Raw genomic sequence first — 23,488 nt, forward strand, 5'->3', positions numbered from 1 at the left:
GGACACGTTCATTTTCGCCCAGAGGCGTTTCTTCGTTGGTGTCGCTTGCTGAAAGTTCCAGTCGATGGCCACCTCCACGGGAAAGTGATCTGAGTCACAGTCCAAATGCTTGGCAATCTTGCAGTGAATTGTGCGCGATGCCAAATCTCCGTTGCGAATGTCAAGTCAATTGTTGAGTCTCCATCTTTCCATCGATGCGTGACGGTGCCTGGCACTGTGAGGAGCTGAAGCTGGAAGGTTTCCACGATTGTTAACAGCTCTTCTGCTCTCGATCTTGCCACCCCTCGCTGGTGTCGCGCTGACCACAGCGGGTGATGCAAGTTAAAGTCACCAAGAACAATCGATTCGTGATCTTGACCCAGTCCGTCCAGGGCATTTGCCAAGGTTGACAGTGTGGCTGTTCCCACCTCGTTGTACACATTCCATATGTGAATTGGTTTGTCATTGTCAGGGCTGCGGATGGTGAGGGATATGATGTCTGCTGAAATATAGGACACCTGCCACGTGCTAGGGCTGGTGCGCTTATTGATGTAGAGGCACGCTCTCGTCGCCGGGTTGTCGAGGTACATGAGCTGGAAGTGCGTTTTCAGCGGGTGGTACGATGTGTTGATAAAATGGTTGCGCCAGGGTTCTTGGATCGCTATGATGTCGTACTCTGCGATCCTCCTGTTCTGGAAGAGGCTTGCGAGAACGACGTCCCCGGATTTCCTGACGTTGTACTGTAAGATGCGTAGCGTGCGATGTCCTACCATGCGAGTCGTGTTTCGCTGGTACTATCTGTGACGGACTGGCTCCTGGTGATTCGAGCTGCTGGTTGGCGTGGGGGTGACTCCGTGTGGCGTCTGCGTGTCCAGGCCGGTGTCGTGGCTCCCCAACGATTCCGCTTTTCCACAACGATGGAGACGCCTTTGCGCTCGTATTTCTTTCTCATGTGCTTTCGCAGCTCAGCCGTCGTTTCAAAATCCTTCCCACAGTACGTGCATGCCTTCATGCAGCGGGCAATCGTCAGTTCAGCGTTGTGCGTAGGCCAGTTGCTATAGATCTCTTGATGCTCAGCGCAGGTACACGCTTTATAAATCTGGCCCTGAGCCGTGCGAGTGTCTGTCACCACGGATGTGAGTGGGGAGGAATCATCTTCAGCCTCGTCCAACCAGTTGTTGTCTAAGCCAATTCGCCGCAGCCAGTCGTCTGCTTCCCGTGTAGAGAAACCGAGAGTTCGTTTGTTTTATTCATAGACTGTCCCAGCCGCCTCGTGGCAGCTATGCAGCGTACGGCTATTAATACAGGTGCTCCCAAGTTCCGGGGGGTCTGTCTCTCCTACAGGAAGCTAAGCTTGCCAGGCGGTTCCTGCAAAAGAGACTTTTCCCTGTCAATCGACGGGATCTATAGTTGCCCTCTACCAATAGCTATTCTGCATGTTCTGTGTCTCTGACTTGTCAGGCCCTTCCCGGCCTTCCTGAGCTTCTGTATAACCAAAACCACTCGTCTGCGCCGTGTTTTATAAGTACTGTAGACAAGGCCGACTGGATACACCCAGAGAGCCCGTCCTGATGTTGCTTTGTTTTTTATACTGCTACCTCTGGGGTGCCGAGCGCACGGCTGCCTTGAGGTAGTCTTTTGATTGTGTGCGCTGCATGAAGTGTGGATGTTCTTGTATGAAAGTACATGAAGTGTAAGGGGCATGCTCGTTGATATTTCTCGGGGCTGTGCTTGCTCACGGCAACCTAGATAACATCAGCAGCTGGACGCGTCGCAAATGTGTCCTTTGCATAAATGGTGTGCTAGGATGTAGGCCAGCTGTGCTAGTTGCAGTATGTAAGGTGCCTTGAACAGGAAAACTGAGCTGTTGGTGGTGTTTGTAAACGAGAAGAAAGTAAAAGAAAGAAAACAAAAAGAAAAGAGAAGAAAAAAAAAATAGAAACAAAATTTAGGCAAGATTGCCCGTTCCATTTCACGTCTCCTTCGTGTACTTGTCAACCTCTGATACCGTAGACGATTGTCGGCAGGACGAATGGAGCAACCAAATCCATTCTCCATCGTGGGGCATACTGGAGCAGGGTCATCACTCCCCTAACAGTACTGTGGCTGTAATATGTGGTGTCTCGTGAGGTCCAGATAGTTGATTTTCGACGGCTTTGACGCGTCATTGACGGAGAATAATGCTGTTCTTGGATATGTATTCTGTGTTGGTGTTGGCGGCGTTCGTACCCGTCGCTCCGATTACGCGTCTCCATCGCGTCTTTCACGACCGTACGATGCCGTAAACTCTTGTCGGGCAAGAAAACGAGTCGCCAAGCTCATTTTCCATCGAATGGCGTACGCGATCAGGGTCGACACTCCCTCCCACGTGCTGTGGCTGTAATGTTTTGTAGTCGGACATTGGCATGTTGACGCGTCGTCGAACGGCGGGTTCCTGTAATGTCGCCGCGGCTCGCTCCCAGAGGCCCAAAGACAACCAAGCAGTCTCTTTAAAGGTTCTGGAGGATTTTCCGCGTGAATTGTCGCCGGAATCAGCTCTGCAATGGAATATGAACTCTCCAAAGTTCTTCCATTGTGCTGTTACCGTCGCGATAGTGGTCCATAGTAAAGGTGTAGCAATGTCACCTGTAAACGCGTCGCCCCACTAACAGGTGCTAACAGCACCAAGTGGGGAAAATTGTTTACAGGAGAGTTTCAAAAATGTACAGCACCCGGTGTTCGCTGGTCGTCACCGACCCAACTACTAATCTGGCGCTCAAGCGATTATCTATCGGAGATCGGACGGGACGTTTTCCCCCAAGGAACGACAATTAGCCGGCCTTACTCCGAGGCCCACTATAGTCCCGTTACCGTCCGGAACGGTTTGCTCGAAGAGCCCAGGCAACACCTCCGGGGCCGGCGCCGGTCTACAGAATCGACAGCACCTTAGCGCCGGACCCCCCTCTGCTCTGGGACACGGCCATGGGGGCCAACACACCCCCCTCCGCCAGTTGCTCTGCATTGCTGGCGCCTGCAAGCAGGGGGCCACGGAACGTGACGAGTGGCACGGCCACCTCTCTCTAAATAGGCATGCGCCCCCTCGTCCCCTCCTGGTGTGCGCGCCTTTTTTCTTTCCCAGTTCTTATTCCTGTGAGCGTCGACGTTTGCACTCATTATATCTATCACTGCAAAAGATGACTCGTGACGATGCCAACGCATCATGGCCCATTGTGCGGCCGCGAGCTCGGGAAATCGACCCAGCCAAGCTACTTACACTCTCCCTGGACATCTTGAGGCAGCACGAAGACAACCCTATTGACCCGGTCGAGTTCGAAGCCGCCAAAACAAAGCAATTCCGCAATAGCGTTTGGGGGCGCTGGCATGAGTAAGTGTACGTATGCAAGCACTTGGCATCAGGCTAACGCCCGCTAGGTTCGCAAAAATTATGTCCTTTGACCCGTCCCAAGTCTGGATTGATCTGTGCTACCGAAGAGACACGGCAAAGAGCTACTGCCGGACCTTTCTAGAAGTTTATGTCTCCACCTCGACGGTCAGACGGCCATGCTTGGGGCCTGAGGAGTGGCACGATGTCCGCACCGTCAACGCAGCAGCCACAGTACAGGATGTTTGGGCTGCGCTTGTGAAGAGAGCTGATCAGCAGGTTCTACTACCACTGAGACAGGGCTGCAACCCAATGCAGGCTGGCATTTATGATTTAGGTTTCTCTTCAAGGAACAATTCGAGCCGAAGCGGCCCTGCATACGAAGTTGCCGACGTAAGGAGCAATATCATACGCCAGAACGAATTTCGCTGACTACCGCATCAGTGGATTCCAATGCTTGCCGAAAAGATTGGGCTTTCTTTGACGCAGGGGTTTGAAAAGAGGGAGCTATCGGACGAGGACATAGTGCTGATCCTTCACACAGTCTGGAGCCGAGCCGAGCATATTCAATGCACTCCCGACGTACGCCTTGCATTCCACGCCGCCGTTATTATAATTGGAATCGGTGGTTTTCGATCGGCAAGTGTTCTTGGAATGAAATACAAAGATGTCTCCTTTGCTTGGACCCGCGATATAGCGAATCCACTGAAAACAAACCTCGTCGCCACTATTACGATACACCACGTCAAGCTCAGAAAATACAAGGTCCAAAGAGACCAACGTTCTCAGTACGCATCTCACTTCCACATACATATAGTCGCTGACATATGGCAGGCTCAAATTCTCCATAACCTTCGTTCCGTGCAGACAAGTGTGTCTGCTTACCGCACTGGCTACGAGAGCGCTTCGCGACAACGCTTTCAAGGGCGGCTACACATCCATCGACCAGCTTTTACCAGAGAAGCCATTGGACCATGACTACGTACCGTTGCACTGGAAAAGCTCCGTTCTCGACGCGAAAATTGTGCCATGCTCATACAGGTCGTTCTGGAAAGTGTGGAATCGGACCCTGTATGTGGCTGGCCTTCGCAATGACGATAACATTCGGCCATACGCGCTACGGGTGGGAGCTGGCGGCCGCCTTGACGGTATGGACGGACCTCTTAAGCCTCGGGCTAGTCAAGTCTGGGAAGCTAATCATTCACTCTCCACAGGTTCACTGACCCGAGCCTTGTCTAACTACATCATGTCACACACCACTGAGGTGTTCGAGCGGAGCTACCAGGCTCGGCATCTCACGGCGAACCTGATGAGAATTGCATTCGATAGCCGTGCAGGCGACAATGATCGAATGATTCGCAGTCTGAGCAGTGCATTTTCTCGTCGTGACCCAGATGCACCAATTTACGTCTCGACAGATGAGCTGGCCGCATTTGAGGAAAGAAAAGACATCCAGACCCTTCGGCAGCTGCATAAAGAAACGTTCAAGAAAGAGCCACATAAGGCAACCGCTATCAAGAACCAAATACGATACTTGCTCGACTGCTTAGAGAAATTAAAGTTACAAGAAATCCGTCGCAAATACTTTGATACGGTCGACAATCTACGGGGCAGGCATGAGTCAACAGAACATCTGGATCCGCAGCTTACGGAGAACCCCCGAAGCGCAAGAGAAGTGCCATCTTTTCAAAGGGCTGTTTTAAGCGGCAAATTCATGCGGGAAAACGCCAGTGTCGTGACACTTGGTGAGAGTTTGATTGCATATCTGGAGGAACGGCCAACAAAACTTTGCCCTCCGGTTTCCAAGCCACCACCACCAAAGTCCGCCAATGTGATGGATATGAGGTGTCTTCTCTGCTGCGTCCCGTTCGCCACTGTAGCAACGCTATCACGGCACGTCAGCACCGCGCATTCCTTCGATGAACCATTTAATTGCCCAGAGTGCGAGCGAAACGGTGTTTTGGTACAGGTGGAGCAGAGTTGCATCTCGTGGGCAAGCCATGTGAAGGCTTACCACAAGCAATTTATTGCCCCAAGCGTTGCGGTCTCTCTCAAGCCAGCATATTGTCCGCTGTGCGCGAAATGTTTCACTGAGCGAGGATTCAGCTTGCACTTCCGTCAGGCACACAAGGACAAGCTCTCATACCCATTCGCCTGCCCTGAATGCGACAGGGAAGGCATTCATGATTCTATGATCTGTAGCTTTGATGCGTGGGGGTTCCATGTGCAAAACACCCATGATGGCGGCGACACGGCATTTGGGGCTATTGTAGGAAAAAGAGGCATTAAGCGAGCCGCTTCTACAGCAGATGATAACGCGCTAGGACGCAAGGTGCGAAAGGAGTCAGCTAAGATACCATCCTAATTATGTTCTGTATATAAAGCGGTCTTACATTAGGACCACCCTGGTACATCACCAAGGATCTCTGTAGGCAGAAACCATAAAGCTTTCTTCGCGCGACAGACAGTTAGCTTAAATAAAAAGTGATTACAGGTGGCACAACGCGCCGCTCGCTGATGTTCCAGGTGAATCGTTTTATATTACGTGGCCGATTAAGAATCACAACACATTGACGCACTTCTATCATTTCAAAATTTTGCTTTCAAGTAGTAGGAGGCCAGTATCGGACCAGCTATTAATCGCCCGCTAATATCTACTATTGCCAAGGTGCTGATAAACAGCACAAATTTTTCTTTTGCAATCGCCATTGCAAAGCGTCTTTGATAAGCAGTCTTGCATCTATTTACGCAGAGGAAATTTCCAGTAGCGCTGCCTAGTAAAGTTCAAATCGTTCATCTTCACACAACCGGGGTTGAAATGGTCCTCGTCATTTCCTATTGGCCACATTGCAGCAAACATGATCTCATCTGGTAGACAGGGGCTGATCTTTTTCATTTCGCTCCAACCCAACTTTTTGGTGAGCCGTCGAAGCTCATGACGACCTTTCTTGACTGCATCGCGTAGTTCTTCGGTTGAGTTTGCCGTATTGATTCGAAAGCCTCCGGATTTTGTGTCTGGTGACGCCTTCAGCAAAGCTGCCCTGACAGAGAACAGTACTGTGCAAATGTCGCGGGTAACAGTCTCTATAGCCAGATGTATCAATTTGTCCTCAGTTTCCCATAGATCTCTGAGCTTTGTCGAGGGCAGCAGAAAGTGTTCCGTACATTGTAGAACTTCTTCAGTAATGGACACTTCACCACGGTCTATTGGGCTGTCTACCGCGGGAAGTGATGAAGTATCGCCGGGTCGTCTTGGGGCGTCCACATAGGTCAGAGTTGCCGATTCGATTTCTTCAATAAAATTATACAATGAGCAGTTCGGAGACGTCAATAGAATAAATCGTCTGGAAAAGCGTTTAACAATCATGTCTGTTGTAGCTTGCCAATCAACCGTGAACCGTCGCGGCAACGTACAGGCATGCGACACTTGGCTCTTAATTGCTCTCAATTCAGGCTGCTTGACAGAGCTGAACCGAGGCAACTCGGGCCGATCAGGATCAGCATTTGTAAGATTGATTGGAAACAGCCAACCGGACACCATTGAAGAAAAGTCAATTCTGAGGCGTTCGGCGCCAATGCCGTCGTAGTGCTCAGCGGCGGCCCTGAACACTTCGAATATCTGTTGTCCCTCATCGCTGAGCTTATCTTGGGGGTAGAATGTGCGGCGCGCAGAAAGGAAGCTGACTCCCGCACTGAAATCACAGTAGACAAGCTCGAAGCCCCCTTCCATCCTAACGAAGCCATCATAGCCCCAGTCTGTGAGCATCTCACAAATCATGCTGGCTCTCTTATCTTCGCCGAAAGGGAAGCTATCCGATAGATTGCCTATCTTGTCTTCGCAAAGGACGAGGTCCTGCGAGTCAAGAGTGCCCATGGTGGTCTTGGCGGCGGCCATGCCGTCTAGGTAGAGGACACGGAGATCGCGAGACGCCTGGTATGTGTGAAAATATCCACGAATGTTTCGGCAACCTCCTGAGGGACACTCTGGAACAGAAGCTGGGCCGGCCGGATGGCCATGACTGGAGTCTTCAGCGGCATCGCCGCGGTGATGAGATGGGGCGCCGATGAGTACGGGCTTTTGCGCTGGAGCTTGGTTAGTCAGCCCGCCTTGGACCCTTCTAGTTGTGCCAGAAGATCTCAGACGAGACACCGCGAAGAGCTCAGCATGCTCTACATCGAATGCTAGCCACTCTGGATGTGTTGGCGGCTGATCGGTGTGGTCGCCATGGTAGAGCAGTGTTCCGGCTGGAACTATCGCTGGGAAGAAACCAACGCCGTTGTGGGCCAGAGAGGAACCCCATTGCCTCCCAGCGCTGTTAAGCTGGTTGAAGATGTGGTGTGCATTATCTATAGCGCTAGCGGAGCTCGGCAGCATTGTGCGGGTATAGTCGTTATGGACCATGTAGCCGCTCGAGGCGACAGCTTGGGCGCGTACTGCTGCCGCGAGAACAGCGAGCAGGTTGATGGCAGTTGTTCGAATCATCATAGCACTAAACAGTATAAGCATAGTATTTCGGTTAGTTTGTGCAACAAAGCGGTTGGGAGAGGGGTTGTTGTGAAGGGATGCGGCTAGCACGACGGTATGTTGCTCCATTCTCCCGGGCGGCTTGCCGTTTATATTTCTAATGATACAGGCGATGCCTGTTTTTGGTAGGACATAATAGCGAGTACATATTGATACCGCTGTCCCCGGACTGGTGCACACATGCGCTGCGGGGCAGCGCCGCCACATTTACTAAAATAGTCTCTCCGAACAGCAGGCAGCAAGACACTTATAATTTCTACCGTGCTTCTCAAAGCCGCAGCACCGTTTTGACACCCAGAATGGCCGACCAATTGGTGACTGTTGGAGCCACCTCACCTATCTGCGTTATTGCAGAAAGGACGTTATCTGCCAGCTGGGACATCGAATCTGTGCAAATCAGACTTCGACAATTGTCGTTGCGCAATTCAAGCATGGTGCAAGAGCGCCACCAGATCCATAAGAAAACTAATCGGTGATGGACATAAGATTAGTACCACCGGCGAGCTACCAGTAGATATAGCTTCCGGATAATACTGACAAAGGTTTAAAAACCTACCCATCTTACCTAGAAACATCATCACCTAGACGCTGCCCAGGACACGGGCTTGAGTGTCTCGTGTTAACCCAAGTTAGACAGAAAAGAAAAGAAAAGCGGCAGGTGTCTCATGACGTGGAACGCAGCCGTCACTTCAAAGGCAGTAGCCTAAGTCGCTATCCACACGATATCTGACAAGCTAAGGAAATACCTGTCTAGATTGCATTGGCTGAGATTCGTGGGCGGACTGCCTTGCTCGATATTTGTCAACGAAGCAAAAGTAAAGACTTCCTGTCAACCAAGCAAAACAACTTGCTTCTATTACTTGGCTTTACTTGGCTTACTTGACATGCTTGCCAAATAGGGCATAGCGCATTACTTCGACTTGTCTGCGCGCTCTGATTGGCTGCGAGAACTTAGTGCATCTAGCTCTCAAATTTCTTGCCCTAGTTCCTCAACACTTAATCACCTTACTCCATGCTAACGCCCAGATTTAAGCCAGGTCAACAGCCCTGATGTGGAAGTGGAAGATCCGTTAAAGTGATAAATTACCCACGCGGCTGACTTTCCACATATTTTTCAAAAATGGCCTTGATTTGTTCCGTTGCCTAGCAATAAGCGCCGAGTGTGAGCGGGTATTCTCACAGATAAGAAAGGTCATCACTGACGAACGGAATCGTCTCTAATCGGATACTGTTATAGCGATTAAATGCTAGAAACACCTTTCGGACTTGTATTTTACCATGAAAGGGCCTATTTGGGAATAGCGTTAAGTAGTCAACCAAGTAAGGACTTTTTGGTGACCAGCGCTGTTTCACGCGGTCGGTTTGGCGAGCAATGCCTACGAGAGACCTATTTGCCGACGGCTTTGCGGGGGCAAAGAAGATGACCTACACACCACCACGCACTGCGATTTTGGGCCAAAGGATACCCACGAGCATCTCCGGCAGGCAATTTTCGATGTTGGCGTCGAGCGCATCGATCACGGCCTGGATGTGGTCGACAAAAGGGCGCTGATGGAGGGGCAGATGGAAAAGGGTATCGGTCTGACACTGTGTCCGCATGCCTACTACAGAAGAACAGCTACCGAGGTATGGTTCTCAGGCTGAGACAGCTTCTGGATCGCGGTGTCACGTTTTTGCCTAAACAGTGACGATCCAGTGTACATGCACGACGTGTGAGTCGACGGCAACATGGAAAAAGATACATCACTATTGTGGTTTGAGCAAGAGAGATATGTTTCAGCTGGCAAGAAATCCAGTCGACATGTGCTGGGCGAATGCGCATGTAAAAAGGAACATCTACGACATGCTACATGGTATACATATTGATTGAGTTATGGAATTACACGATGAGTAGGTCAGCGTTGTAATCTGTGGGCAAGTAGTAATGAGTGTAAAAAAATCGCTCTACAGCTAGAACTGCAATTTTCGTTCGAATACTCGTGCGTTTGAAACCAAATTCTTTTCCCAGTCTCCTCATCAGTGGTCATGTGCGCAGCATTATCATTCGTTCTTGCTCTCTGAGTCTCCGACCATACGTATTGATCAAGTGACACGCGGAAACGCACAACAGAGCTTGATCATCACTTCGTGTTGGATGGTCTAGCTAGCCCACAACCCCTACAATGCATCATCAGTTACCCCCCTCACAATTGGGCAATTGCTCATCGATCCTGCCGCCGGCCGCCTGGCGCCCTCATCTCGACTTTTTTTTTTCAGAATTAGAACATCATCGTTATCATCGTGTCTTAGTAGACGCTCTAAGAATCCGACTCCTTAGAAGGAGTAACAGCCGACAGATTTTATATCGTCTAGGGATGTAGAACCGGAAACATAGCTGCATGGTAGGTAGGTAGTTTGCAATGCGACTCCAACGTTCAGGGATGGGCGCGGCGCTAGCTGCGGCGCCGCACTGTTCACACCCACCAGCCTCAGCGCATCAGGGCCTTTTGCCCACCAAACAAACGACCCCGAGTCACCAGCCCGTTCGGCACCAGCCTGTCGAGCGAATCGGCACCAGAAGAGCATCGTTTCTTCTTTTCCTAGAGAAGCCAAAGAGCACTAAATACAAAGCCAAAGAGCACCAGAGCAAGCCAGAAAGCACTAGATAAAGAGCAACAGCTAAAGAGCACTAGCTAAAGAGAAATGTCTAATCAAAGGCCCTTTTTATTATTAGCAACTAGGACGTTGCTTTTTCAAAGGGCGGCATATGGTTACGGTGTGGTCTAGCCAGCCCACAACCTCCACGATACATAATCAGTCATCCCCTCACACCTCGGCCCTGTGACCTCTGGTAGATCTGCCAAGGGCAGCACTAGCCACCTCGCGCCGTAGATTGTACTTTGTGTCGGGCCGAATTCTGCTGTGCCACAAGACGCAAACTTCATGTAATCTTTTGGCCTAACTCAGGACTTGCAGCATGTGCTGTCTTCCTACCTCAGCCGCAGAGACGTTGTAATATGGCCAAAAAACAGCTACCACGTGCATGCATAAGCATGCCACTCCAATGTTGCGTAAGCACTGGGCCACGGAAATGCTGGGTTCTTCTCAAACACTCGACAAGATTCTTTGTCAAGCATTAGAGCCAGGTTCCAGTACCGGCGGGCGCCATTTGCCTCTACATGGATATCCACTGACATCTAAGCATAAAAAGAAACAAAGAAAGAAACAAATGAGTCGATGAGCGACAATTATAAAGGGGTCAGTTGTGCTTTCAGAGGAGATTAATGCATTACTCCAACAGACTAAGGACTCTCAGAGGATTGCACTGCGAAATGCATCCTGCTCTTTTTGGATATCTGACTGGCACCATCGCCGTCTCGACGGTAGCTGCAAGCATTATCACCCCGCAAAAGGCCATCAATCCTGTCAAGTTGGACATTCCTGTCACTATCCTCGCCGACACAAACAGAGATGGTCATGTTGACGAACTCGACATATACGGAAAGCACGCGTGGACTACTCATCGCGGCGCCATATTTCTGCCAAATATTGGCGACGAGCTTCATCGCTGTCACGTGTACGATGCCGTCGGAACGCCACTTAGCAATCGGGAACTCGCAGCCTGTAACGACGCCGCGGGGGATATGCTGATCAACAGTACCCTGGCAGCACCGGTCAAGACCCTCCCGCTGGCCGGTTTGTCAGAGAATGCGACTGCCAGAATTTTTGTGCAGCCACTATCGGCCTCTGAGCATGTTCGCCTGTTCTGGAAGCATCAAAATGGCGACAGCCCATCTCACTGGGCAGCTGTGAAGCCTGAACTGCTGTTCAACAGCACAGCTTTGTCTGCGGGGCTGACTCTCGCCGTTGACGCAAGGCACCTGGTCAGCGACAAAGTTATATGGGACGGACAAGTCGATATTGAGTTCGAAGTCACGGATGGGATGCGGAGCGGCAGTGACTTTGTCGCTATGAGGCAAGCGCCTGTCCTCTTGCATCACCATCGCCAGAGCATGGACGCAGTTGTTACACTGCAGACCGAGGAGTCAAAATGGCAAGGCGCATTCGTGAACTCTCTCAGAGACGTCATTCACGAGCTCGCACCCGCGGTTCCCCTGGTATTACTAAATAACAGCCGTGACATCTGGGCGCAAGACTTCATGGAGCCAGCCTTTGCCAGCATGCCTGGCCGGCATGGCCCTATATCTATCAGAGTGTTACTGCGGTCGGCGCAGTCAAGTCGACCTGATGGCCGTCTGGTCTTTGAGAAACTACGGGGAGCTGGTGTGGGCGGCTGGCAGCCGGGATCGGGATCCGGCTTTGGGTGGGAAGAGATCAACTCCGGCGGCAACATTGAAACAATCCCGCCATACACTTCTCGCTCTGGTGTTTCCTATAGAAACGGACGGATTGTTCTGGGCAAACACTTTGATAAGCATCCGGCCACGTCACTGACTAAGTTTCTTAAGGCGCAGCGTGAGCAGACGCCGCTCTACCTGGAGGCAGGGTGGCTGGTAGCCGGCCATATTGACGAGCTAGTCCAGTTTCTGCCGCACAATAATACAATCGGATTTCGTGTGGCCGTGCCTGATACACGCTCTGCGATGCGTATCCTCAAGCGCATCAGCGAGACTGGCCATGGCGCCGTGCCGTTCCTTACCTATAAGGGAGACATAACGAACGACCCGTGGGCAATATTCGCCGACCATAACTTACCTAATAAGACGGTCGAGACGCTACTTTTAGAAGAGGACTTTGCTAAGACGAATGAGTATGCTCAGAAATTCATTGACCGCAATGTCGAGCTACTCCTTGAGGAGCTGCCCATCAGCGACGCAGATGTCCTGCGCGTGCCTGCTCTTTGGCGAGATATGACATACGACTGGGTTGCCAGCCCGGACGGATTTCCAGCACGTTTTCATCACACCATGCCCGGTGAGAGGCAGCTTCAAAGCTTCTTCCCTCTGGCGGTCAACGGTCTTGTACTAGACCATCATTATATTGCCCCGAAGCCGTTTGGTCCCCGAGCGGATGGTGTTGACGTATTTGAGCGTGAGATACGTAAGGTGTATATGGACGCCGGCTTTAATGTGGTTTTTATAGATGATTACATGTCTCATCACGTTCGTGGAGGAGAAGTTCACTGTGGAACAAATTCTTTACGGCGCACTGACATCGAGTGGTGGAAGACTAGTTAACTCATAGTTTCTCGCTTATGGCAAGTCTCATGTTCGATTTAAAGTTATGAAATCCCATACAGACAACCCTAATGTTAATGAAAACCGTCTAGACTTTTGTAGAGTGATTGAAGTACCAGAAGCAACGGAGCCCAAGACAAATCCCGTGGACGTTGCAGTGCGGCGAAGATCTTGCACGGATTTAGGAAAGCCTCCGTTACACAGAATGAATAGGACGATCCCAATTTCCCTTGCGCTGATAATGCACATTTTTAGAGCCAATCCGCCATACCAATAGATGTCATGCTGCTGATCCCCAAGAAAGGTTTGCCCTTATGATGGCTCGCGTCGGACTATAAGAATTCTCCATTGTACGCAAGCTTTTTGGCCCCGTTGACGGAATGAAAGGCAAAGAGAAACGCGATCAGATCTTGAAGCTCGTTTGCGGCCACATTGGCAAGGCGTGAAAGTCAGAAACCAGCGCTGCGCTGTCCCGGCTTCCGCCAAAATCCGGGGTCACGAGGTAGCCCAGGAAATCGGATGGGGCTATTAAGGCGCTACTATCCCACGACCGTAGACATTCCACGTGCACAGTGCCAAGACGGATACCGCCATGAGACCGCAGGTTTCCGCGGTAAGTAGGCTTTTACTGTTTCTTCTTTTCCTCGATGTATTACACTATACCTAGACTTTTCAAGTCCAGTTCCCCAAGTCTTTGTCTTCCCGCGCCGACACCATTATGCGGAGAGCATGTCTTATCTGCGCCAACTGTGTGGGCGGCAGGCAGCAGATTGATGATGGCTTTTTCTAGAGGTCCATGCTGGCGTTGGAAGTTGCAGCTGTGAGAGTTGTTGCTTTCCAACTTAAGTTCCGATTTCACAAACTCTTCATCTGTTAATACACCCGATTCGTACTGTACAGTAATTTTTGACCCTACAGTTGCTAAATAGGCAGCTCTCATTGGTCGTTCTGGACCCTGTTTAACGCTGTGATTCTACATTGGGCCTGCAGCCTCAGCGCCCTGGGTGGGGAGGAGACTAACGATGAATATTGATGGGGGAAATGTTCCGTTGAAGCAGGTAACTGCAACGCACGTAGAAACAAAGTGATCCCAGCCGAATATTCACGGGCGCTCGAGACAACGAGAAGAATTTATTTTACTAAGATGGAATATGTTGGATACAGGGATGATCAGCCTAAGGAATGTACGCCGCTGCCCGGCTCAGAAGCTACGCTAGAATAGCCGGCTTTCGACGCTGAAAGCGGTTTGGACAAGCCTTCGTACACGGAGATGTTAACATGTGCCGAGAATTTACATCTCTTTAAACCATGTAAGTGAAACAGATGATGAGCAATTTCACTACCGCCGCCTGTCGGTGTCGCATGAGCTGTCGTGATATGCTACCACCAACCCAAATACATGCTGGCTCCGTAGATCGAGATAGCCAGGAAATGTCAACACCTGCTATTGCCGAATAAGTCAGAACACCATTAGGCAACTGCCTACTGAAGCTGGACCGAAAAATACCAACGAGAACAGAAGCAGCGCAAGAGAAAACCAGAGGGCCAAGCAACGCCGGAAAGCAGGGGTCTTCGGCTCTCGAACGGTGATTGCACTGTTCAATAGCCGTATCACGGCCGATTGATCCGATCTCCTAGCTGGTTCAGACCTCGACCTCGGCAAATTCTCATCTCTCCTCTTGGCCAAATCAACTGAGCTCAAGCCATGAGTATCTTTCAGTGTCGGGTCAGCCCCTGCGGCTAGTAAGCATCGCGCAACCTCTACTCTCCACATTTGCGCTGCCAACAACAGCGGCGTCTTCCCCCCTCTGCCTACCGAGTCACGATCTGTCCCTGCATGCGCAAGTAGTAGCTTGACCACTTCAACATGACCATTCTCCGCTGCCAAACATAAAGGCGTATCGCCATCAAGGCTCTTGTGGTCAGCATTGACACCCTCGTGTGATAACAACGCTTGTACAGTTGCCACATGTCCTTGCGCCGATGCCCACGTCAATGGCGTTCGACCAGAGACATCCTGATGGTTGAGGCTCACATCAAGGTCCGCAAGCAGCGTCCTCACCACCAAGCATGTCCGTTCCTGCTTGCTGCTGACAACGGGGTCTGGCCAACCAAGTTTGTTGACTGTCGATCAAACTTTTTCAAAGCACTCAATTCGACAGCCAGCTCATTCTCAGGCTCGGCTTTTTGTGTGCCGACCGCAAGAAGCAGTTGAACAACACTATCGTGTCCTGACCCAGCCGCGCACAGCAGTGCCGTTCGGCCGAAATTGTCCTCATGAGCCGTATCGATGCCCGCTAGAAGCAGAGCTGTAACCAACTGATGATGTCCTAACGATGCAGCTATAATCAGTAGAGTTCGACCGCGCTCATCGTATTGATGGTACTCGTATACGAAGAGATTAAGGATGCGGCGGCACACTCGCATGAGGCAGTCGACATCATATTTGTCTAGGCATTCTGCGATCTTCAAGAGGATTTCATCCGGAAATTCGACAAGCGACAACATTTGAGATGCGTTAGTGGCGGACAATTCTGAGAAACTGAGAGAGAGAGGCTCCGACGGCCGATGCGGATAAGAATACGTTCTCCTTGTAACGGAGAGTAAGGGCCCACATGAGATCCCAAGTACCGTGTCTCGCTATACCGTGTGTACTGTGGTCGTGTCTCTCAGTGCCTCGCTGTGACCATCCCCCGTATCAAGCTCGTCGCAATTCCAAGCGAGGCACACCAGGATACGCCATACTGATATGTATGCTGCATTCTATCATGCTCCTTAAGGAGATTTGATTTCAGTAAAAACCGAGCGAATCGCACCCAGGCTAAAGGCAATATACAAGGCTTGTCACACTTTGGAAAAATAACGGAGGAGAACTTGATAAACAAATCCGGCTGCGTCTGATTCAGACTCCCGCCTCGTCTGCTGGCACCTGGCCAATGACCCATAGACATGCAGCGCTGCGTTGTTTTAGCATCTGCCCAATAGTAAGCAGACACAAGCTGATACATCGAGCTGATACATGCGTACAATATGCATATGCATGTCCAGATCTGAGCTGACTTTTTTGATAATAAACGCTCTAAAGAAACTTACCCCTCACTAGTCCCCCCATATCCTGATTCTTTAGATGGCAGCACATCGAGACCTGGGGTATGATTTGCCTGCCCGCATCTGCTTTAGCTACCAGTCTTATACCCTGGTGCTGTGACAAAACAACAATTTCTTTTGTAGGTTAGGTGGTCAAGCATCACCAGCGCCGGCCTCAGTATGTCTACGTGCGGAACATGTTTGCGCGTATTCCCAGCTGGCTGGCAGTCGCGGCAGCAACACATGGACGCGACTGGCCACTATCCTCCAGACTTTGAGTGTGATACGTGCGATCGGTACTTTGGTAGTCAGCATGCTGTTGACCAACACATGACTGACCTGGGCCATTGGGCTGAATCCTCCGAGGCGGATGAGCCAGATTACGAGTGTGACGACTGCAACGCGAGTTTTTATGATGAAGAGGACCTTCGCGACCACGACGTCAAGGAACACTTCTACTGTGACCCTTGTGATCGCTATTTTCAATGTTGGGGCAATATCAATCAAGTAAAGCATCCGTCTGACCTCTGCTGGCTTTCTGGCTGATGTGGAATAGCACCTCCATAGCAAGATTCACCGCAATAGCTCCATCCGATGCTTTTTCTGCAAGACCGAACATGGAACGGCTACCGGGCTGGTTCATCACCTTGAAGGCGGCTTTTGCTCAAAGGCCCCATTGAGTCGTGATACACTATATGAGGCAGTACGAAGGCGCGATCCTAACGGTATTATCTCAAAGAAGCTGCTTACTTGGACAGGAAGCACAAGCTACGAGGCTACTGAGAAGGCATCGAACTCTGCTGTCGATGCTTACCAATGCTACCTATGCGCACGTCTCTTCGGCAAACTTGCATCACTGAATCAACACCTTGGCTCCCCTATTCACCAGCGGAAGCTCTATCACTGCCCAAATAGGCGCTGCAATCGTGATTTTAAACCTCTCGCAGCTGTTATAAATCATCTAGAGAGTGAGAGTTGCGATTACATGCGTTTTGAGGCAGTACAGACGAACGTTCAGCGTATCCTTGATCCCAACCGGATGATACAAGCATAAGTGCTGCAATCACTGAGATAGTTATAGTTAGAATATCTCGATGAGGAATAAATGCTGAGTTCTCTTCTTCCTCAGCTCTCGATGTTGCCTGCAAGTCTAGTTTAGCCAATCTCTGACAACAGTCGCTGAATTTCATCAGTGAGCAGAAGTGCCATGCTCCATGCTCCATGTTTCCGCCTGCACCAGGTGGCGAGGGTGTTGAAGTGCAGTCCACCTAGCTAGTTCGGCCGTGCCGAACGCCATCAATTATCCTTTACGTCCATGCTGTGAACCTCCGCATCAGCAGCATTCCCCTTTTTACCCTCAAAATTGAAGTGTTGACATACATGGCGGCTACTGGGCGAGCCTGATTGGTGTCACGTACTCCACCACTCGTGTCACCGCATAAGCTGAAATGCAATATGCAACCAGGAAATGCAGTGTAGTGTCTGTCATTTTGGGCGCTCGTAATCATTTGTGATGTCATGGACTCTGTTTTGTGGCAGGAACTCGGCAACCGGACCGCTTCCAATTTCGTAGCCTTCTGACACTACGGATTTGATGACAGTACCATATTTGGACAATCATATTTTCACAGTTCGCAAAGAACTTATGATATTTGGGTAGAGAAAATATAGACTGTGGATTTGGTGGCGAAACTGCTCGAGAGTGTGCCAGTGACCAGCTTTCAGAGCTGGACTCCTGAGTGAAGAAGGCCCTATCTTTCGCCAACCCTGGCCAGACACGCATATGCATGTTTCAGAGATTATGTGTACAACCGACGGGCTCCATGGCTATGGAGGGGAGCATTGCGGGAAAATGTCACAGTACTCAGCAAAAATACCTCGATACTCATCGGAGTTCGTAATTTGGCATACCAGCTTACAAGTTACATACGAATGTTATGAAAGGCCAAACTTCGCCACTTGTGTCATGATTGTGGGATCGAGAGACGAAGGGCAAGCGGCTAGACAAGTGCATCAAGACTTCGGCCACCGAAAGCTATTGTAGGAGGCCTACCACTATACTCTTTATAGCGATGGGCTTTTATACGCAGAATGCAGCCCAACTCCCTGAGCCTAACACCATAACAAGGTCTGGGTCATATCCCTTTGACTTTAGATGCCGGTGGTAGAGTGCTCCTAGGTAGAAATAGTCGGCAGGGGAGTGACTTTTCGCCTACAAACCAAGACGTGAGTGTGCTGCAGAACCAATTCAGCAACGGCACTTCAGAGAAAGTCGAAAGTTTAGTCTCCTTTTATCAGTATTTGTACTATAGGCTTAGTATTCACCTTGCTAAAAACATGCTGCCTTGATCTCGAAACACAAATGGTAAGAGGAGCGGAAGGCTTGGAAGGCAACGTGGAGGGGAGAGCGGCCACGGGGAGGCTAAGAAGCCATGTAAATTCTTCGAACAGACACAAACCTGCAGATACGGTTTATCTTGTCGGTTTTTCCATGACCTTTCGTCGGTGGCTGCCGGCAAATGCTTAGGTAGGCGTCGCAATTCTACTGCGGAGGAAACAACCGAGCAGTCGCAGGCCAGGGCGGATTACAATTCGTGGAAGAGGATTATCAAATACTGGCCGCTGCCATGGCCCTTTCCACCGCCCTGCGAGAGCTCCTCAAAGCGAGAGCAGCGCGCCCGACTGCACGAGGTTGAGAGAGTGGCCATTAATGTCGATTGGAGAAGCTTCCGGCTTGTAAACACAGCCTGGTTCAGTGCCTCACGTGACGACAAGGCATCAATGCCTCATCCGTTGAATTTGAAGCCTGACGTGATGACATCCTGCAGCAATCCGAATCATACTTGTGTCGCCTGATTGAATTACGCATCCAATGCCAACCTTGGCTATGTCTGCCCCGCAACCGCCCGCTGACCGCAAAAGCTTCCGTGTTGCTATCCTTTGTGCTCTGCCTCATGAGGCCGATGCTGTTGCCTTGCTTTTTGATCAGTTTTGGGACGAGGAGCGCGGTACTTACGGCCGAGCCAATGGCGACAATAATACATACAACACTGGCCGTATCGGACAACACCACGTCGTTCTAGCTGTTCTTCCCCACATAGGCACCAGCAGCGCAGCGGCTACAACGGCCAGTCTGCGGTCAAGCTACACTAATCTTAGGCTAGCCATCCTCGTCGGTATCTGTGGCGGTGTCCCCCGCATCAAAGACGATAATGTATTCCTAGGCGACGTCGTAATCAGCCAGATCATTATTCAGTATGACTACGGTAGGCAGTATCCTAGCCACTTTGCCATAAAGAGCACGATCGAAGATAGTCTTGGGAGAGCCAACACCGACATTGGAAGTTTGCTTGCAAACCTTGAAATAAAATTCAACAAAGCCAGGCTGCAGGCAAAGGCTTCAACGCACTTAAAGCATTTACAAGCAGCCACGAAGCATTACTAATATCCCGGAATGGAGAATGACACCTTATACGATCCGAAATATACGCATAGGCATCAGAAGGGATGCAGCGTATGTGTCAATGACCCTAGCGCCTTCTGCGAGTCAGCTTCTAGGGCTTTTTGTGTGGAAACTGGATGTGATTCCACTTCTGTGGTTGCGCGAGAGCGCTTTGCAGGTCTTGTCGACGGCGGGGACTTCATCCCAGGGATTTTTATCGGCCGAATTGGTTCGGGCAACACAGTCATGAAGAGCGGGGAAGACCGGGATCGCATCGCCGCTGATAACGACCTCATTGCATTCGAGATGGAGGGTGCGGGAGCGTGGGACCAGGTTCCGTGTATCGTTGTCAAGGGCATTTGTGACTATGCGGACAGCCACAAGAACAAAAGTTGGCAGGATTTTGCAGCCGCTACGGCAGCGTCTGTGGCAAAGGCCATTCTCGAACGATACCAGGTCCACGATGAAGATCGAGAGACTACCTTGAAGAACAGTGGGATTTAGTCTTTTGTCTCTGAATTCATCAGCTAATGTACGGGCAGATCAAGGTTATTCGAACGGACGCGGCGTTGGTGGTAGTTGGATGATGCAGCAGGGTGATGCAGCGCCTTTCAAAAAGAGCCAGTCGGTCCCGCTAGGTAGTCTGGCTCATTCAGACACTGCCAAATTTCTGGAGAGAAAGGAGGAGACAGGTGAAAGGAAGTGGGAGAAGATACAACGACGTCGGAAACGAGCACGTTGTTGTTTCAATTGCGGATCGGAATGGCATTGGGAGGAGACATGTCGGGAAGTCTGTGGTAAATGTATGGCCGACTCATCCTCATACTCACAAAGGCTTTGCCAATAACACCGCCTAGGTCTTTATCCGTCTCACACAGCGACCTGGTGTGGTCACCCAGTGCGCTGCCTCGAATGTGCGTCTTCAACCTACTCGATAAGTATGAGGCCTACTGACAGTCCCCAGGTGGAGAACAAGGTCACATAGCAGAAGATTGTTCGGATGACGCATAACCAAGCGTCTTGCTCGTTTCAATCTTCGGGTGGTCAGAACAACTCACGGCGAACCGGGGAAGACGACGAGAATGTTGGCAGAAACGTGGAAGTGGACAAATGAGGAGTAAGCGGTCTTCCCTCGAACGTAATGGGGAGCTAATGGGCTATATCATTCGAGCAGAAAACACTGAGCAAGGAAGGCACTAAGTAGTTAAAGACAATTTGTTATCTTGTAGCTTTAGCTTGATAATTAGGAATCAAGTGAGCGAGTCATAAGAATGCATGCCTGTGTGACTATTTTCTTTTCTTTCTACTATATCTCCGTCTAGATGTTGGTGTCCGTAATACTCGGCTCTTATTTTAAGAGCGCTGACTTAATAAGTCCCTGGGAAATCAGGTAAATAAATATTTATATCTTCTAAAAAAATGGTCTAAGTAAATATAGGTAGGAAAGGAACATCCTAGTACACACTCTATATCCTAGCTAGATCCTTAAATATGCCTATAGTAGTAACGGTTACACTACTATCGCTCTATGTCAATATACATGGTCTTCTCAGCGTAGCTGATGGCGACGCTGGAGACTTTGCAGACGCGCCACCGCCAGCCTATCCTCGCGGTCTGCATATGCCTAGCGACCGTCACGACAATGGCAAGACGGACGTTGCGGATATGAACATTTTCCCCACACGGGCCGAAATTTTCAGTGAAGTGGTCGAGTTCCTCCCATCCACCGATCCAGAGCAGCCCCATTTCCTCACAGACAAGTCCCAGCGCCACATCGACACGCTCTTTCGTCTCCTCCGGCAGGATACGTTTGGGGAGCTTAAATATGTCCTGGCAAGCACCCTGCGTGGTTTCGAGATACACATTTTGTTTAGTGGCCGCCATGGTTTGGAGGCAGATATTTTGTTGTCTCAACTCCCAACTCTTCGAGGCAAGTCCTCCCCCGAGAGAGGATGGTGGGAGGACTCGCGACGACTTGCCGAGGGTTGTGCTCGTGTCGTTCATAGCGATCCATGAAGGCCGCGCGCAGCATCTCAATTAATGAATAAATAAAGCTCGACATGCTGGTATACGTGCGGACAGGGGGAGTAAAGTACTAGCAACTATCATTCCGAGACTTGTAGGAATGACGCCCACGATCCGCAAGACCATGCGAGCCGAGTGGGCGGCTTCATGGGAAACAGCCAAGCACGGAAGAGAGCTCTTCCGACTTGGGGTTAAACCGGGGAAAGCGACACTCGACTTACGTCGCGGAACGCACAGAGCCATCAGTTCTGTCATTACGCAAATGCGCAGCGGCAAGATTGGTCTTAATGCGTACCTCCACGCCATTAACAAAGCGGACACTGATAAATGCCCATGCGGCTATAGACCTTAAACCGTATGACACATCCTGCTTAAATATAGAAACTGGACAGAAGAAAGATAGAAAATGTGGGTAGGTAAATACCTATGTGTTGACATTAAGCGCATTCTCTGTAGCTCGCCAATGGCAGCACAGGTAGCAAAAATGATCCTGAGGACGGGCCTACTAGGACAATTTCGAGCAGTCCCGTCTACCGTACTTAAATATATAGCGTAGACGAGTGACTTTAGTTATATAGAAGCTGAGGAGGGCCAGGAGAGGCCTGACAAGTTCAAAGACATAGAATAGATAGAATAGCTATAAGTAAAGAGCAACTATAGGTCCTGTCGTTTAACAGGGAAGAGTCTCCCTAGTAGGAATAGCTTAACAGGCGAATTCTTCCTGTAAGAGAGGCCGATCCCCCGGATTGTGGGAGCAATTTGTGTATAGTTACACGCTGCATAGCTGCTAGAAGGCGGCTGGGATAGTCTATGAATTAATAAATAAATAAATAAATAAACATTGATGAGGCTGTTGCTGGTACGCAGATCGCTAAAATACTGGTACCTGGTAGGCACTGGCAGTGGTTAAGTGTGGGCTGCTGGCACTTGCTGCGCGCTGGCAACTTAAGCTTATAAGCTGCTAGTATCTGGCAGGCGCTAGTAACTTATTAACCTAGTTGCCAGTATAGAGAGCTAGGCGTTAAATTTAGTTGCTGGTACCTATAGGCGGGCTACAGATGGTGTTGCCAGTATCTATTCTAGGTCCTCCTGTTAGTTGCTAGTATAGTGAGCTAGGCGTTAAATTCAGTTGCTGGTACCTATAGCGGGCTACAGGTAGGTTGCTAGTATGTCCCCTGAGTGTGTGCCTAGTTGCTAGTACACGGTTATGCGCTGGGCGTCAGGCCTAGAAGTCTCGGAATCATAGTTGCCAGCACTTTACTCCCTCTGTCCGCACGTATACCAGCATGCCGAGCTTATTATTTATTTATTTATTAATTCATAGACTGTCCTAGCCGCCTTCTGGCAGCTATGCAGCGTGTAACTATGCGTAAGTTGCTCCCACAATCCGGGGGATTAGTCTCTATTGTGGGAAACTATGCTTGCTAGGCGGTTCCTGTAAGAGAGACTCTTCCCTGTTAATTGACAGGATCTATAGTTGCCCTTCGCTTATAGCTATTCTATCTATTCTGTCTCTTTAAACTTGTCAGGCCTCTCCTAGCCCTCCTCAACTTCTATATAACTAAAATTACTCGTCTACGCTGTATATTTAAGTATAGTGGACGGAACTGCTTGAAATTATCCTAGCAATCCCGTCCTTAGGATCATTTTTACTGCCTGCGCTGCCATTAACGAGCTATAGAGAATGCGTTTAATGTCAACGCATGGGTGCTTGCCTGCCTATATTTTCTGTCTTTCTTCTGTCCAGTTTCTGCATTTGAGTAGGATGTGTCATACAGTTTGAGGTCCATAGCCGCATGGGTATTTATCGGTGTCTGCTTTGTTGATGGCGTGGAGGTACGCATTAAGACTAATCTTGCCGCTGCGCATTTGCGTAATGACAGAACTAATAG

At 50.1% G+C, this 23,488-nt stretch overlaps 8 protein-coding genes across 8 annotated transcripts in view; 5 read left to right on the forward strand and 3 right to left on the reverse strand.

The window, feature by feature from the left end:
- Positions 1-8: 8 nt before the first annotated feature.
- Positions 9-2,386, reverse strand: BBA_09920 (pol-like protein; the record flags this gene model as incomplete). The annotated part of the gene is made up of 4 exons (XM_008605017.1): positions 9-708; positions 750-1,188; positions 1,598-1,724; positions 2,255-2,386. The coding sequence occupies 4 exons, from the start codon at positions 2,384-2,386 to the stop codon at positions 9-11; spliced, it is 1,398 nt and encodes a 465-aa protein (XP_008603239.1).
- A 766-nt stretch (positions 2,387-3,152) lies between these two features.
- On the forward strand, positions 3,153-5,705 carry BBA_09921 (uncharacterized protein; the record flags this gene model as incomplete). Its single annotated transcript, XM_008605018.1, has 4 exons — positions 3,153-3,343; positions 3,391-3,733; positions 3,785-4,128; positions 4,175-5,705. 4 exons carry the CDS (start codon positions 3,153-3,155, stop codon positions 5,703-5,705), a joined length of 2,409 nt encoding a protein of 802 aa, XP_008603240.1.
- Positions 5,706-6,080: 375 nt separating this feature from the next.
- BBA_09922 (uncharacterized protein) lies at positions 6,081-7,823 on the reverse strand (the record flags this gene model as incomplete). The annotated part of the gene is made up of 1 exon (XM_008605019.1): positions 6,081-7,823. The coding sequence occupies one exon, from the start codon at positions 7,821-7,823 to the stop codon at positions 6,081-6,083; it is 1,743 nt and encodes a 580-aa protein (XP_008603241.1).
- A 3,353-nt stretch (positions 7,824-11,176) lies between these two features.
- BBA_09923 (putative peptidylarginine deiminase) lies at positions 11,177-13,042 on the forward strand (the record flags this gene model as incomplete). The annotated part of the gene is made up of 1 exon (XM_008605020.1): positions 11,177-13,042. One exon carries the CDS (start codon positions 11,177-11,179, stop codon positions 13,040-13,042), a length of 1,866 nt encoding a protein of 621 aa, XP_008603242.1.
- A 3,267-nt stretch (positions 13,043-16,309) lies between these two features.
- BBA_09924 (zinc finger protein) lies at positions 16,310-17,183 on the forward strand (the record flags this gene model as incomplete). Its single annotated transcript, XM_008605021.1, has 2 exons — positions 16,310-16,636; positions 16,686-17,183. 2 exons carry the CDS (start codon positions 16,310-16,312, stop codon positions 17,181-17,183), a joined length of 825 nt encoding a protein of 274 aa, XP_008603243.1.
- Positions 17,184-19,016: 1,833 nt separating this feature from the next.
- On the forward strand, positions 19,017-20,075 carry BBA_09925 (tetratricopeptide repeat domain protein; the record flags this gene model as incomplete). The annotated part of the gene is made up of 2 exons (XM_008605022.1): positions 19,017-19,473; positions 19,750-20,075. 2 exons carry the CDS (start codon positions 19,017-19,019, stop codon positions 20,073-20,075), a joined length of 783 nt encoding a protein of 260 aa, XP_008603244.1.
- A 987-nt stretch (positions 20,076-21,062) lies between these two features.
- On the forward strand, positions 21,063-21,587 carry BBA_09926 (NF-X1 finger and helicase domain protein; the record flags this gene model as incomplete). Its single annotated transcript, XM_008605023.1, has 1 exon — positions 21,063-21,587. The coding sequence occupies one exon, from the start codon at positions 21,063-21,065 to the stop codon at positions 21,585-21,587; it is 525 nt and encodes a 174-aa protein (XP_008603245.1).
- Positions 21,588-23,171: 1,584 nt separating this feature from the next.
- Positions 23,172-23,488, reverse strand: part of BBA_09927 (pol-like protein) — a gene marked incomplete at both ends in the record, with an annotated part of 1,904 nt that continues 1,587 nt past the window's right edge. The window contains one exon of the mRNA XM_008605024.1: positions 23,172-23,176. Within this exon, the coding sequence (XP_008603246.1) occupies positions 23,172-23,176 (5 nt within the window). The remainder of the gene's footprint in view (positions 23,177-23,488) is intronic.

The sequence above is a fragment of the Beauveria bassiana genome, assembly GCF_000280675.1.
Source record: "Beauveria bassiana ARSEF 2860 unplaced genomic scaffold BBA_S00075, whole genome shotgun sequence".
In the NCBI taxonomy this organism is placed as follows: domain Eukaryota; kingdom Fungi; phylum Ascomycota; class Sordariomycetes; order Hypocreales; family Cordycipitaceae; genus Beauveria; species Beauveria bassiana.